General features: G+C 43.0%; 2 protein-coding genes across 10 annotated transcripts in view; one reads left to right on the plus strand and one right to left on the minus strand.

The window, feature by feature from the left end:
- LOC122550062 (uncharacterized) overlaps positions 1 to 10,318 on the minus strand; it is a 115,497-nt gene extending 105,179 nt beyond the window's left edge. The window contains exons 1-2 of one of the 3 annotated variants that reach the window (XM_087987450.1): positions 9,802 to 10,315; positions 977 to 1,095 (exon numbers count right to left, since the gene is read on the minus strand). In XM_087987450.1, coding sequence (XP_087843576.1) covers positions 977 to 1,095; positions 9,802 to 10,042 — 360 coding nt within the window. In that variant the 5' untranslated portion in view covers positions 10,043 to 10,315. Of the gene's footprint in view, positions 1 to 976; positions 1,096 to 9,801 lie in introns of all 3 variants that reach the window. The other 2 variants (XM_043690537.2, XM_087987451.1) reach the window with 2 other exon arrangements.
- A 45-nt stretch (positions 10,319 to 10,363) lies between these two features.
- The window catches only part of pdss1 (prenyl (decaprenyl) diphosphate synthase, subunit 1), a 56,417-nt gene continuing 51,911 nt past the window's right edge, over positions 10,364 to 14,869 (plus strand). The window contains exon 1 of one of the 7 annotated variants that reach the window (XR_015757242.1): positions 10,364 to 10,749. Coding sequence is in view for 4 of the 7 variants with exons in the window: in XM_043690553.2 (XP_043546488.1) it covers positions 10,396 to 10,749 (354 nt within the window). In the remaining 3 variants the exon portion in view is untranslated. Of the gene's footprint in view, positions 10,750 to 10,772; positions 10,927 to 14,869 lie in introns of those variants that run through there. The other 6 variants (XM_043690553.2, XM_043690554.2, XM_043690552.2 and 3 more) reach the window with 6 other exon arrangements.

Consider the following 14,869-nt stretch of genomic DNA (forward strand, 5'->3'; position numbering starts at 1 on the left):
CATTAATTCCCAAAAAACAGTGACAACAGTGTGTACCACTCCCAAGATGTACTGCAGAAATTCACCAAGACTCCATTAGATGCACCTTCCAAACAGACAGCACCTAGGAAGATAAGGGGTAGCAGGTATACGGGAACACCACTATTGAAAGGTTCCCCTCTATGTGCCTATGGTGGAAGCATGTTTAATTAAGGCATTTAGGAGGGCATTAGATGATTACTTAAATAGAAATAAAGTTCAGAATTGTGAGGAAAAGGCAAGAGATTAGTACTAAATTCAAATGCTCAGAGATCCAGTGCAATTCTGTGATTCCGAGATTCCAAACCATACACCATCCCAACATGGAACTATATCATATAAAAGCAAAATACGGAGATGCTGGAAATCTGAAGCAAAGCCAAAGAATGTTGGAGAAACTCAGCAGGTCTGGCATCATTTGTGAAGAAAGAAGCAGCGTTAATATTTCTTTCTTCAGAACTTACTGGCAGATGGAACTGTATCATTTTACTGTGACTGAGTCAAACTCCTGAAACTCCCTCCCTAACAGTCAAGTGGGCGAAGCTACACTAAATGGACTGTAGCAGTTCAACAAGACAGCTCAAGCATAATTAAGGATGCAAATAAAGGATGGCTGGCCAATGATGCCTACATGGCCTGAATGTATTATTTTTAAAAATCATCAAACTGATTAGATTTGTTCTTTTTTTGTGACTAGTTGAGAAGTGATACTAAAAAAGAATTGATGCACCCCTCGAATGTCAGTTTCTAAGAAGACAAATACATAAAAATAGGAATTAAAAAGAGTATTTGCAAAATAATGATTTAAATTTTACATCCATGCTAAGTTTATAAAAGATACAACTTAAACCTCCAGTTTTATTCAGTATACAGGCAACATTAATGTAATTAATTAATTATTTATTTAAATGACACATTGTTTCAACATAGAGACACTTATTGAAAACCATGTGCTAACCTTTGAAACTGCGACCAGCTTAATTGCTGACGTGAAAGGCTCTGGATGAACTGCTGAAAAAATACAATCCCTCACTTGACGTACATAATTTTCTTTAATAGGATCAAGTGGAAAAGAATCTATAAAAAACAAAGATATATTATTCATAATTAATATCAAAATGCCAGTCAAATTTATTTGTGATCAACAACTCTGCCTTTCACCAAAGTAAATAATTCAGCAAAAGTGAGCACTGCAGATGCCTGATGAAGGGCTTTTGCCCGAAACGTCGATTTTCCTGCTCCTCAGATGCTGCCTGACCTGCTGTGCTTTTCTAGCACCACTCTAATCTAGACTCTGGCTTCCAGCATCTGCAGTCCTCACTTTTGCCTAGTTGATTTTAACCTTACTGCGAATCCTCCAAAGTAAGTACTTCGCCTAATGGCTTCCCCACCCATACGAAATAACTCTGAAATCCTCACCTCTTCTCCAAATACTGCTTTTCACATTCAAGCCCACCCACTGATTGAGGGGGAGAAAGATGAATAAAGGAGAAAGCAAAAGGAGGGAAGAGGTGAGTGGAGAGAAAGAGGGAAGGAAAATGAGTGTAGAGATTGTGTGCATGAGAATTGAAAAAGAGAAAGGATGCAAGGAAACAAAGTTTAAAAAAAGAGTGGGTAGAAAGAAAACAGACAGAGGAGAAGTAATGGGGAAAGAGGGGAAGAGAGAGAGGGAAAAGGGAGGAAAGCACAGAGGAGGAAAGACAGAGGAAACTAAGATAGAGGAATCAACTGAACAATATGAAAACTGCCAAGGTACATCTTGTTCAAAAAAATCCAAGAAATATTCATTACAGTCAATTAGAGCTCAATTAGTCTACTCTCAATCAACAGCAACTGATGGAAGATTTTGGCAACAGTGCTATAAAGCATCACCTACTCAGCAATAACCTGTTCACTGATGCTCAATTTGGGCTTCTCCAGCATGACTTAGTTCCAGACCTCATTACATCTTTGCCTCTCTGTAATGAGTGTGCACACTATAATCCTCTGGGACCATGGCAGAAGTTACATGACACCAGGTTATAATCCAAAAGGTTTATTTGAAACCATGAGTTTTCGGGGCTTTCAGTGTGACTGTACCTGACAAAGAAGCAGCGCTCCAAAAGCTCGTGATTTCAAATAAACCTGTTGGACTATGACATGGTGTTGTGTGACTTCTGACTTTGTCCACCCCGGTCCAATATCGGCTCTGGAACTAAAGCGAATTTCAGTTTCATCTGGTGCAAACCATAAGATACAGGAGCAGAATTAGGTCATTTAGCCCATCATGTCTGCTCCATCATTTGATCATGGCTGATATGGTTCTCAACTCCATTCTCCCTGTAACCCTCAATCCCCTTACTTATCAAGAACCTACATATCTCTATCTTAAATACAATGACTTGGCCTCCACAGCCCTCACTCCAGGGCTGTGCCCTACAAATCCTAATCTCTCCCACTAGTGAACATATCTTCTCCACATCCACTCTATCTAGCCTCTCAGTATTCCGTAAATTTCAGTCAGATCTTCCCTCATCCTTCTGAACTCTATTGACTACAGACACAGAGTCCTCAAACCCCTCCCCATATGACAAGCCCTTCATCCCTGGGATTATTCTTGTAAACCTCCTCTGGACCCCCTCCAACACTCGCACATCCTTCTTTGGAAATAGGGCTAAATATTGCTCATAATATTCCAAATGCGGTCTGACAGAGCTTTATGCAGTCTCAGCAGCACATCTCTGCTTTTCTATTCTAGCCCTCTTGAATTTTTAATTAATTTAATCTAATTTCTAATTTTAATTTTAGATTTTATTGTCACGTGTACTCAAGTACAGAAGTGCAGTGAAAAGTGTATAATGTCGCCACACATGTTGCCATCTTAGGTCCCAAGTTACTTAAGTACAAAAAAACGTTGTACCTAAGTTTTTTTGTACCTAAGTAGAAAGAGAAATGAGGGTTAGAAAGTTAAGCATTACTTCATCAAATAATAGAAAAATAAACAAATGGATAATACTTTATATTGAAGTCTTTCATAGTTTAACTTAGGAAAATAAAGGAATAAGTCAAAGGTTCAACAGTCTTTGATGAGTCCTCCACTTATCTCACTCTGCTGTATATTCTAAACACTGCCACAGATACCCAAATGAATGTTAATATTGTATTCACCTTCCTAACTGCCAAGTAAACCTGCATGTTAATTTTAAGAGAATCCTGAACTAGGGCTCCTAAGTCTCTTTGTGCTTCAAATTTCAAAAGCCTTTCCCTATTTAGAAAATAGTCTGTGTCTTTATTCTTTACACGTGACAATAAATTAATCAATCAATCAATCAAAAGTGCATAATTTCACATTTATCCAGTTGTATTCAGAATACAGCCAAAAAAACTAAATTCCAGAGGTAAAGTTGATAACTGCTCATCAAAGCGGCATTTTACTGCATTCAAGGAAGCCTTGCAAAATTGGTCAATGGAAATTGGGGGCAAATTACCAACTACTTGGACCTGCATCTGACATAAAAGAAGATGGTTGTGGTTCTTAGAAGTCAGTCTTCGAACATCACTGAGTTAAGATAGTGCCCTACCCCCAATCATCTTTAGCTGCTTCAGCAATAACCTTCACTCCAACACATAGTCAAAAGTGGGATTATTTGCAGATGATTGCCATAAATCATTTGCAATTCCTCAGATACTGAAACAGTCAGTACCTGCACGCAGCAAAAACTGGACAACGTTCAGTCATAGATGTACAGCAAGGAAACAGACCCTTCAGTCCAACCCGTCCATGCCGACCAGATATCCCAACCCAATCTAGTCCCACCTGTCAGCATTCGGCCTATATCCCTCCAAACCCTTCCTATTCATACACCCATCCAAATGCCTCTTAAATGTTGCAATTGTACCAGCCTCCACCACATCTTCTGGCAGCTCATTCCATACACGTACCACCTTTTGTGTGAAAAAGTTGCCCTTAGGTGTCTTTTATATTTTCCCCTCTCACCCTAAACCTATGCCCTCTAGTTCTGGACTCCCTGACCACAGTGAAAAGACTTTGCCTATTTATCCCATCCATGCCCCTCATAATTTTGTAAACCTCTATAAGGTCACCTCCGACGCTCCAGGGAAAACAGCTCCAGCCTGTTCAGCCTCTCCCTGTAGCTCAAATCCTCCAACCCTGGCAACATCCTTGTAAGTGTTTTCTGAACCCTTTCAAGTTTCACAACATACTTCCGATAGGAAGGAGACCAGAATTGCATGCAATATTCCAACAGTGGCCTAACCAATGTCCTACACAGCCGCAACATGACCGCCCAACTCCTGTACTCAATACTCTGACCAATAAAGGAAAGCATACAAAACGCCTTCTTCTCTATCCTATCTACCTGCGACTCCACTTTCAAGGAGCTATGAATCTGCACTCCAAGGTCTCTTTGTTCAGCAACACTCCCTAGGACCTTACCATTAAGTGTATAAATCCTGCTAAGATTTGCTTTCCCAAAATGCAGCACCTCGCATTTATCTGAGTTAAACTCCATCTGCCACTTCTCAGCCCATTGGCCCATCTGGTCAAGATCCTGTTGTAATCTGAGGTAACCCTCTTCACTGTTCAGTACACCTCCAATTTTGGTGTCATCTGCAAACTTACTAACTGTACCTCTTATGCTCGCATCCAAATCATTTATGTAAATGACAAAAAGTAGAGGACCCAGCACCGATCCTTGTGGCACTCCACTGGTCACAGGCCTCCAGTCTGAAAAATAACCCTCCACCACCTTTGAGCCAGTTCTGTATCCAAATGGCTAGTTCTCCCTGTATTCCATGAGATCTAACCTTGCTAATCAGTCTCCCATGGGGAACCTTATCGAACGCCTTACTGAAGTCCATATGGATCACATCTACTGCTCTGCCCTCATCAATCTTCTTTGTTACTTCTTCAAAAAACTCAATCAAGTTTGTTCAGGTGCAGACTGATAGCAGCAAATGATATTTGCGCCACACAAGTGCCAAGAGATGATCATCTCCAACAGGATAGAATCTAAACATTTCCTCCTGATGTTCAGCAGCAATGCCATCGACATCCCAAGGATAAATTTACTGGAACAGCTACATAATGGTGACTGTAAGCGCCAGTCAGACACTGGGAATTTTGAAGTAACTCAGCTCCCGACTCTCCAAAGTCACTGCACCATCCAAAAGGCACAAGTCATTAATATGATAAAAAATTCTCCACATGCCACAATGAACAATATAAAGCAGTTTGGACACTATTCAGGAGAACCTCTCTTCTCACTTAGGAGAGTGATGTGAAATTGGTGTCAATTTATTAGTGATTCAATAACAAGAAAAAGTATCTTTCTCTTGACACCTTAGCACAATTCCTCATGATTTAAAAAAAAGTCATAATCTTCATTATTTTAAAGAACTTGCCCTAGTATTTCAAGTCCTTTCTCTTTCATAACAAATGCTTCTCAACCTTAGTTTCAACCTGTAGTACGTACTAGAATGCTCACCGTTACTTTAATTACCTTTCCATAACAGACGACCAAAACTACACGCACTAGTGCCACTGTAACTCACCAAATTCAATACAAATTTATTGTATAAATTATATTCAAGGTCCAATTTAAACAACCTAACTGCTGTTAACCTTTATACCCCAAATTGCTTTATAGGTCTTGCAATGGCATTTACAAGGAAGCAAGTTGCTTTATTTATTCCAGTCTGGCACCCTTCCATTAATTGATTTTGTTTTGGCATGACTAATCAATTTTTAAACATATTTAACAGTACTACTAGTGTTGTGGTCATACAAGTGATTCTTGAACTTCCACATAGATAGCCACCCACAAACACTGACATATTCCCACACACAAAGGAACAGGATTACCAACTCAGCCCTTTCAGACTTCTCCACCATTCAATAAGAAAATGGCTGCTTTGTGGCATAACTCCATATGGCTTACCCTGAGCCCATACACCTTAACACCCTCGGTTAATAAAAACTTCGCCATCCCAGTTGAGTTAACATTGTTCCTCAAGTGGCAGTCAGAGTTCCAAACTTCCACTACTCTTTGCATGTCAAAGTGCTTTCCAACATCTCTCCTGAATGGCCAGGCCCTAATTCTTAAACTATGTCCCCTAGTTCTCGAATCTTCAACCAATTAAAATAATTTATCTTTATCTACCCTGTATTTCTGTTAATATCCTGAAACCTCAATTTGATCACATTTTAATCTTCTAAATTCTCGATAATAAAAGCCTAATTTGTCTAATATCGCCTGTAATGGACTAGGCCAGACCACTCAAAACATTCTTAAGCAGAATGAACTAACTGCAATTTGTTCCGGTAAGTGTAGTGAACATTACCCAGAGTAAGATAGCTAGGTTGACTAGCAGACTTTAAAACAGTCAAAGAATGTATTCACAATATTACTCAATGAAACACAAAGAACAAAATAAAGAACCCGATGAAACTCAAGCTATCCAGCTAGACTTCATTATGCTGTTCCGAATACACACAACAATCCTACTAAGGAAACTCCCTTTAAAACCCAGAATAAATGGAACACATGCTTCCAGGTTGAAGGTGAAGGACAGAAAAGAGAGAGAGAGAAAGCGCCAAGGAACAGCTTTTAGAAGAAAAGGGACCATCTTTGTGACACGCCTCATAACTCAACTACCATCATTGTAAAGCTGTGTTTAACTTCACCCAGGACGCAAACATCCTTGCTAAGGTATGTTGGCCAGATCTACTCGCAATACTTTGACTGAAGTCTAACTAGGGTTTTGTATAACACACCTCCTAGTTTAAAGCTTAGGAAATAATACATTGTATTTTGTGTCCAGGTGTCCCTTAGCATTTTTCTATTTATTTTTTAATGTTTTCACATGCAGAAGTGTTTAATAAAATAAAACCACAGTAGGGAGGCGCGGTAGTAGTTTGGCGCACCGACCTCTACACCGCTGAGGCCAAACGCCAGCTCGCAGATACCTCCTCCTACTGCCCCCTTGACCATGACCCCACCCCCCACCACCAAACCATCATCTCCCAGACCGTCCATAACCTCATCACCTCGGGGGATCTCCCATCCACCGCCTCCAACCTCATAGTCCCACAACCCCGCACCTCCCGCTTCTACCTCCTGCCCAAAATCCACAAACCTGACTGCCCCGGCCGACCCATTGTCTCCGCCTGCTCCTGCCCCACCGAACTCATCTCCGCATACCTTGACACCGTCCTGTCCCCCTTAGTCCAAGAACTCCCCACCTACGTTCGGGACACCACCCATGCCCTCGACCTGCTCCATGATTTTCACTTCCCCGGTCCCCAACGCCTTATTTTCACCATGGACATCCAGTCCCTGTACACCTCCATCCCCCATCACGAAGGACTCAAAGCCCTCCGTTTCTTTCTTTCCCGCCGTACCGACCAGTACCCTTCCACAGACACCCTCCTTCGACTGACTGAACTGGTCCTCACCCTGAACAACTTCTCTTTCCAATCCTCCCACTTCCTCCAAACGAAAGGAGTAGCCATGGGCACCCGCATGGGCCCCAGCTATGCCTGCCTCTTCGTAGGATATGTGGAACAATCCATCTTCCGCAACTACACTGGCCCCACCCCCCACCTTTTCCTCCGCTACATCGATGACTGTATCGGCGCCGCCTCGTGCTACCACGAGGAGGTTGAACAGTTCATCCACTTCACCAACACCTTCCACCCCGACCTCAAATTCACCTGGACAGTTTCAGATTCCTCCCTCCCCTTCCTCGACCTTTCTCTTTCTATCTCAGGCGACCGAATCAACACGGACATCTACTACAAACCAACCGACTCCCACAGCTACCTGGACTACACCTCCTCCCATCCTGCCCCCTGTAAAAACGCCATCCCATTTTCCCAATTCCTTCGACTCCGCCACATCTGCTCCCAGGAGGACCAGTTCCAAAAACGCACATCCCAGATGGCCTCCTTCTTCAAGGACCGCAATTTCCCCCCCGACGTGGTCGACGATGCCCTCCACCGCATCTCTTCCACTTCCCGATCCTCCGCCCTTGAACCCCGCCCCTCCAACCGCCACCAGGACAGAACCCCACTGGTCCTCACCTACCACCCCACTAACCTCCATGTACAGCGCATCATCCGCCGTCATTTCCGCCACCTCCAAACGGACCCCACCACCAAGGATATATTTCCCTCCCCTCCCCTATCAGCATTCCGTAAAGACCACTCCCTCCGTGACTCCCTCGTCAGATCCACACCCTCCACCAACCCAACCTCCACTCCCGGCACCTTCCCCTGCAACCGCAGGAGGTGCAAGACTTGCGCCCACATCTCCCCCCTCACCTCCCTCCAAGGCCCCAAAGGAAACTTCCATATCCGCCACAGATTCACCTGTACCTCCACACATATCATCTATTGCATCCTTTGCACCCGATGTGGCCTCCTCTATATTGGGGAGACGGGCCGCCTACTTGCGGAGCGTTTCAGGGAACACCTCTGGGACACCCGGACCAACCAACCCAACCACCCTGTAGCTCAACATTTCAATTCCCCCTCCCACTCCACCAAGGATATGCAGGTCTTTGGACTCCTCCATCGTCAGACCACAGCGAAACGACAGTTGGAGGAAGAACGCCTCATCTTCCGGCTAGGAACCCTCCAACCACAAGGGATGAACTCGGATTTCACCAGTTTCCTCATTTCCCCTCCCCCCAGCCTGTCTCAGTCAAATCCATCAAATTCAGCACCGCCTTCCTAACCTGCAATCTTCTTCCCGACCTCTCCGCCCCCACCCCAGTCTGACCTATCACCCTCACCTTGACCTCTTTCCACCTATCACATTTCCGACGCCCCTCCCCCAAGTCCCTCCTCCCTATCTTTTATCTTAGCCTGCTGGACCAACTTTCCTCATTCCTGAAGAAGGGCTAATGCCTGAAACGTCGATTCTCCTGTTCCCTAGATGCTGCCTGACCTGCTGCGCTTTTCCAGCAACACATTTCCATCTCTGATCTCCAGCATCTGCAGACCTCACTTTCCCTTCACATTAATTTAGTCAACAACTGAATCTGGGTATCTGTGTTCACTTCTCATGGACAGAAACTATGTGCAATTTGCTTACTATTATCGGTACTGGTAATAGAACATAAGAGCAAGGAGCAGGAATTAGCCATACGGTTCTTCACCTTGCTCCTTCATCCAATAAAATCAATGCTTATCAATTCCATTTTCCCACTCTCGTCAATCTCAACTATTGTTCAAAAATATATCTATCTTAGTCTTGGGTGTATTCAATGATTCACCTTCCACAAATTTCCAGATGCAAAATTCCAAAGATGAACAATTCCTCTTTGCCTGTCTTAAAATGGAAGATTCCTTATTATAGAAAACACGAAAACAGACCATTTGGTCCAACCAGTCCATACCAAACATAATCCCAAAACTAAACTAGTCCCACCTGCCTGCTCCTGGCCCATATCCATCCAAACGTTTCCTAGTCATGTATCTATCCAAATGTCTTTTAAACGTTGTAATTGTACCCACATCCTCAGAAAGTTCATTACACATGCAAACCACCCTTTGTGTAAAGCATTTGCCTCTCGTCTTTTTTTAAATCTCTCTCCTCTCACCTTAAAAATGCACTCCTACTCTTGAAATCCCACATCCTAGGGAAAAGATAACCACCATTAACTCTATCTAAAACGTTAAAACATCTATCTTCATGGTATTGTCAACTGCTGGACTTTAAAAGGCCAGTAAATAATCTACCTACTTCACTGCTTGTACTACATGCAAGATGATTTTACCTATTAACTTTTGGGACGATAAATTCCAGCGATCCAAGGAAACCCTTTTGCTGTTAATCTCGCTATAATTCAAATTATCACTGTTGGCAAAATGGTTGGAATCAGCTGAATCACATTCTGGAACAGAAACAACTTCAAGTTCTGTACTTTTCCCCCGACAGAAAATCCCAACAGTTGATTCCCAAATCAATCCCAAAATCATTATCTTTGTATAACGTTTGAGTTCTATGCTCGCAACCATAGTGCTTTTCTTTGATCTGTTTCATTTTAACAAGGATCCAACACGTACTGACTCTTGCGTTTTATGCAAAATACGTAGCATATTTCAGTCGGAAGATGGGCGTAACTCTTTTGGAAGGCAATTGAACAGTGTATAAACTACGATGATTAATATTTACAGATGAGCCAACTCTATTGATATTTTGATTCAGTAGAAAAGCAGAACTCAACGCCAGTTCTTCGCCCACAGGCTCTTCAAATGGGGAAAAAGTCGAATTACAAATAGAGAATTTTTCAAAAAAGACTGCTTCAAACAATCCCAAGCAATTTCCCACTAGAGAATAATTTCCGGGTCAAACTGCATCACCCTCTGTGATGTGTAAAATTAATCAGTTTTTAATTACCATTATTATTTTACTAGTAGGTTTCCGTTCGGGCTGTTCTAAAACTGACACACATTGTTTTCAAATGAAAAAATATTCATGGTACAATTTGTTCAGGCAGGCATTCCCAAGCCCCTTCGCCGGGGACGGGACAGGATGGGAGAAACCGGTAAAAATGGCGCTGTGTTTGAGCCGTTGGTGCGCGTGGAATAAGCAAAGCGGGTTCGCGAGCTGCCTGTTCAACGGTCGCCGGGACTATGAGATCCCTTCAACCAGCCTTTTGCTGGCTCGCAGCGTCTGTCAACGGCATGGTCTGTTGAAGGCAAGGAAGGAGCCGAAGGACAAGGTGCGAGGCCCGAGGGGGTGAGAAGAAGGTCACCCTGCCCAGCGTTAACCAATTGTCAAAACTCCTTAGTATAACCTTGGCAGAAATGCTTATCGGGATGTGGACGCGTTTCTATTCGGCGTAGAATCGTAATTGTCGTTACAATGTAACTCACTCGGTCTGTCATTATCTATACAGGTACTGTACTACTGCAACAGCTCAGCTAGTTCCCGGCCCCTTCCCCTGGAATACTGTACACCTATTTCTCTTTCATCAGGTGCTTATCCATTTCCCTTTTCAAAACCCCGATACGAACACCCTGCTCTCTGGCAGGGCATTTCAGATCCTAACTACTCGCTGGACTAAGGATTTAAAATCCCTCCTGTCACTGTGGGATTTTCCTGTTCGTTCAAGTTCAATGGGTTTATTTATAATGCTTTAGCAATGGGAACAGTTTCTACTTCACTATTTAGATACTTCATGACTTTCTCTGAAATCTCCTCTTCACCTTTTCTCAAGAGAACACATCTCCAATCTATACGTGTAACTCTATGCTTCATTGAGTCAAAGTGAATGCCTCAGATTTTGTGTGATCCCAGTATTAAAATTTGGGGTGTTTGAAAAGCATTAATCAGGGAGGAAGGTGTGGAAAAGAGGCCATCTAAGTGTTGATGGAGTCATAGACTCATGCAGCATGGAAACAGACCCTTTGGTCCAACTCGTCCATGCTAACCAGCTATCCTAAATTAATCTAGTCTTGCCAGCATTTGGCCTGTATCCCTGTCAATCCTTCCTACTCGTACACTTGTCCAGATGTCTTTGAACTGTACACACCACCACCACTTCCTCTAGCTGCTCATTCCATATGTGTACCACCCTCTGCACAAAAAAAAGTTCCCTTTCAGGTCCTGTTTCAATATTTTTCCTCTCATCTTAAACCTATGCCCTGTAGTTTTGGGCATTCCTACCCTAGGATTTTTCACCCTGCCCATGCATCTAGTAGTTTTATATATCTCTATAAAGTCACCCTTCTGATGCTCCAAGGAAAAAGCATCCATGTATTCCGCCTATCCCTATAACTCAAACCCTCCAGTCCTGGCAATGTCCTTATAAATCTTTTCTGCAACCTCTCAAGTTTAACAACGTCCTTCCTATAGAAGAGCAATGAGAATTTTACAGTGTTTTAAACGTGGCTTCACCATTGACCTGTGCAACCACAACATGACATCCCAATTCCTATATACTGTGTTCTGACTTATGAAGGCAATCATGCCAAATGCTTTCTTCGCCATCATGTCTATCTGTGATTCCACTTTCAAGGAACTGTGCACCTGCACCTTTAGGTCTTTTTGTTTGGCAACACTCCCCAGGGTCCTACCATTAACTGTTTGAGTCTTGCTCTTATTTGCCTTGCCAAAATGCAACATCTTACATGTATCTAAATTAAACTCTATCTGCCACTCTTCTACTCTTTTAAACAAAAAGGTCAAGCCCCACCCCTATCAGACACTCCTGGGCTAAGAACAGCACTGGGTTAAGCCCAGAGTAAAGCATAATTTGCCCTTTTTAAAAAATAAAGTTTTCTTGTTTTTTTTTAACCAAAACGAAACTCCAGTGACTCTCTGAAAAAAGACAAACAACTAAAACAAACAAAAAATGGCTTTTCTCAATTCTGCCTGCATCAACAAATCTTGGTGTAGGGACAATAAGGGGTCAAAACGTGGAATAAATATTTCTTGATAAAATAACAATACCCATGGCTCTTCCAGGAGTTCAAAAATTGAAACAGAGAAAATAAGACAACCCTGTTTTTGGGATACTAACCCAAATACATACCCAACTCAAAAACTCATCTGCTACTCCTCAGTCCATTGGCCCATCTGATCAAGGTCCTGTTGTATTCTGAGATAATGAGTTGATGAAAGGAGTGTTTCTTCCAAACCGCTGACGAATTCTGCTTTTTTTTTTCTCAACAATCAGAATTCAGTGGAGCTTGCATGCACTAACAAAAAGGCAGGGGTTTAAGGGGCCTTGCAGCTGGTGTTCCACAATAGCCATTGGTGCCTCAGAGTCATGGAACATAGAAGTGTACAGCACAGGAATGGGCTGTTTAGCTCACAATGTTGTGCTGAACACCAGATCAAATTAAACTAATCCCTTCTGTCTGTCCTTTGTCTATATCCCTCCATTCCTTGCATATTCATGTGCTTATCCAAGAGTCCCTTAAATGCCCCATTCATATCTGCCTTCACCAAAACCACTGGCAGCATGAACCAGACTCCTACCAATCTCTGTTTTTAAAAAAAACTTACCCCTTACATCTCCCTTGGATGTATGCCCTTTTAGAATTAAACACTTCAACTCTGGGGGAAAAGATTCTGACCATCAACCCTATCTATGCATCTCATAATTTTATAGACTTCTATCAAGTCTCCCCTCAGCCCTGACATTTCAGAGAAAACAACCTGAGTTTCTCTAGTCTCTCCTTATAGCTCATGCCCTCTAATAAAGAACAAAGAAAATTTACAGCCCAGGAACAGGTCTTTCGGCCGTCCGAGCCTGAGCCGATGCAAATCTACTGTCTAAACCCGTCGTCCAATTCCTAAGCAACGAGACTGGTTGGGATATCTGGTCGGCATAGACAGGTTGGACCGAAGAGTCTGTTTCCATGCTGAACATCTCTGACTCTATCTGTACCTCTCTGCTTCCCACCTACTCTCTGTCCAGACGCATCTTAAATTAATCTACCGTGCCTGCCTCTACAACCTCTGCTGACAATGTGTTCCAGAGACCCACCGCCCTCTGTGTAAACTATTTGCCGTGTGTATCTCCCTTAAACTTTCACCTCTCATCTTGAAAGCATGACCTCTCGTTATTGAATCCTTCATTCTGGGAAAAAGGTTATCTCTATCTGTCAAAACCCTTCATGATTTTGTAAACCTCAATTAGGTGCCCCCTCAATCTCCTTTTTTTTCTAATGAAAACAAACCTAACCTACTCAATCCCTCTTCAGAACCAGTACCTTCTATACCAGGCAACATCCTCGTAAACCTTCTCTGCACCCTCTCCAAAGCATCCACGTCCTTTTGGTAATGTGGTGACCAGAACTGTACACAGTATTCTAAATGCGGCCGAACCAATGTCATGTATAATTTTAACATGACCTGCCAGTTCTTGTACTCAATACCCCGTCCGATGAAGGCAAGCATACCATATGTCTTCTTGACCACTCTATCCACCTGTGCAGCAATCTTCAGGGTATAATGGACCTGCACTCCCAGATCTCTCTGCTCATAAACTTTTCCCAAGGCTCTTCCGTTCATTGTATAATTCGCTCTAGAATTAGACTTAAGACCATATGACATAGGCGCGGAAGTAAGGCCATTCGGCCCATCGAGTCCACTCCGCCATTCAATCATGGCTGATGGGCATTTCAACTCCACTTACCCGCATTCTCCCTGTAGCCCTTAATTCCTTGCCTAAATGCATCTCCTCACATTTCCCTGGATTGAACTCCATCTGCCACTTTTCCGCCAACTCTCCAGTCTATCTATATTCTTCTGGATTCTTTGACAGTCCCTTATGCTTTCTGCTAGTCCACCAATCATCTTGTCATCTGCAAACTTGCTGATCATACCAACAGTGCCCTCTTCCAGGTCATTTATGTATATCACATACAACAGTGGCCCCAGCATTGAACCCTATGGAACACCACTGGTCACCTTTCTCCATTTTGAGAAACTCCCTTCAACTACTACACTCTGTCTCCTGTTGCTCAACCAGTTCTTTATCCACCTAGCTAGAACACCCTGCACGCCATTTGACTTCACTTTCTCCATTAGTTTACCATGGGGAACCTTATCCAACGCCTTACTAAAGTCCATGTATATGACATCAACAGCTCTTCCTTCATCTATCAACTTGGTCACTTCTTTAAAAAACTCTTAAGTTGGTAAGGCACGATCTCCCCGGCACAAAGCCATGTTGCCTATTACTGATAAGCACAGCAGGTCAGGCAGCATCCAAGAAGCAGGAGAATCGATGTTTCGGGCATGAGCCCTTCTTCAGGAATCCTGAAGAAGGGCTCATGCCCAAAACGTTGATTCTCCTGCTCTTAGGATGCTGCCTGACCTGCTGTGCT

Source organism: Chiloscyllium plagiosum, unplaced genomic scaffold, assembly GCF_037043375.1.
Source record: "Chiloscyllium plagiosum isolate Xiang-an unplaced genomic scaffold, Cpla_swu_hap1 HiC_scaffold_5, whole genome shotgun sequence".
Classification (NCBI taxonomy): domain Eukaryota; kingdom Metazoa; phylum Chordata; class Chondrichthyes; order Orectolobiformes; family Hemiscylliidae; genus Chiloscyllium; species Chiloscyllium plagiosum.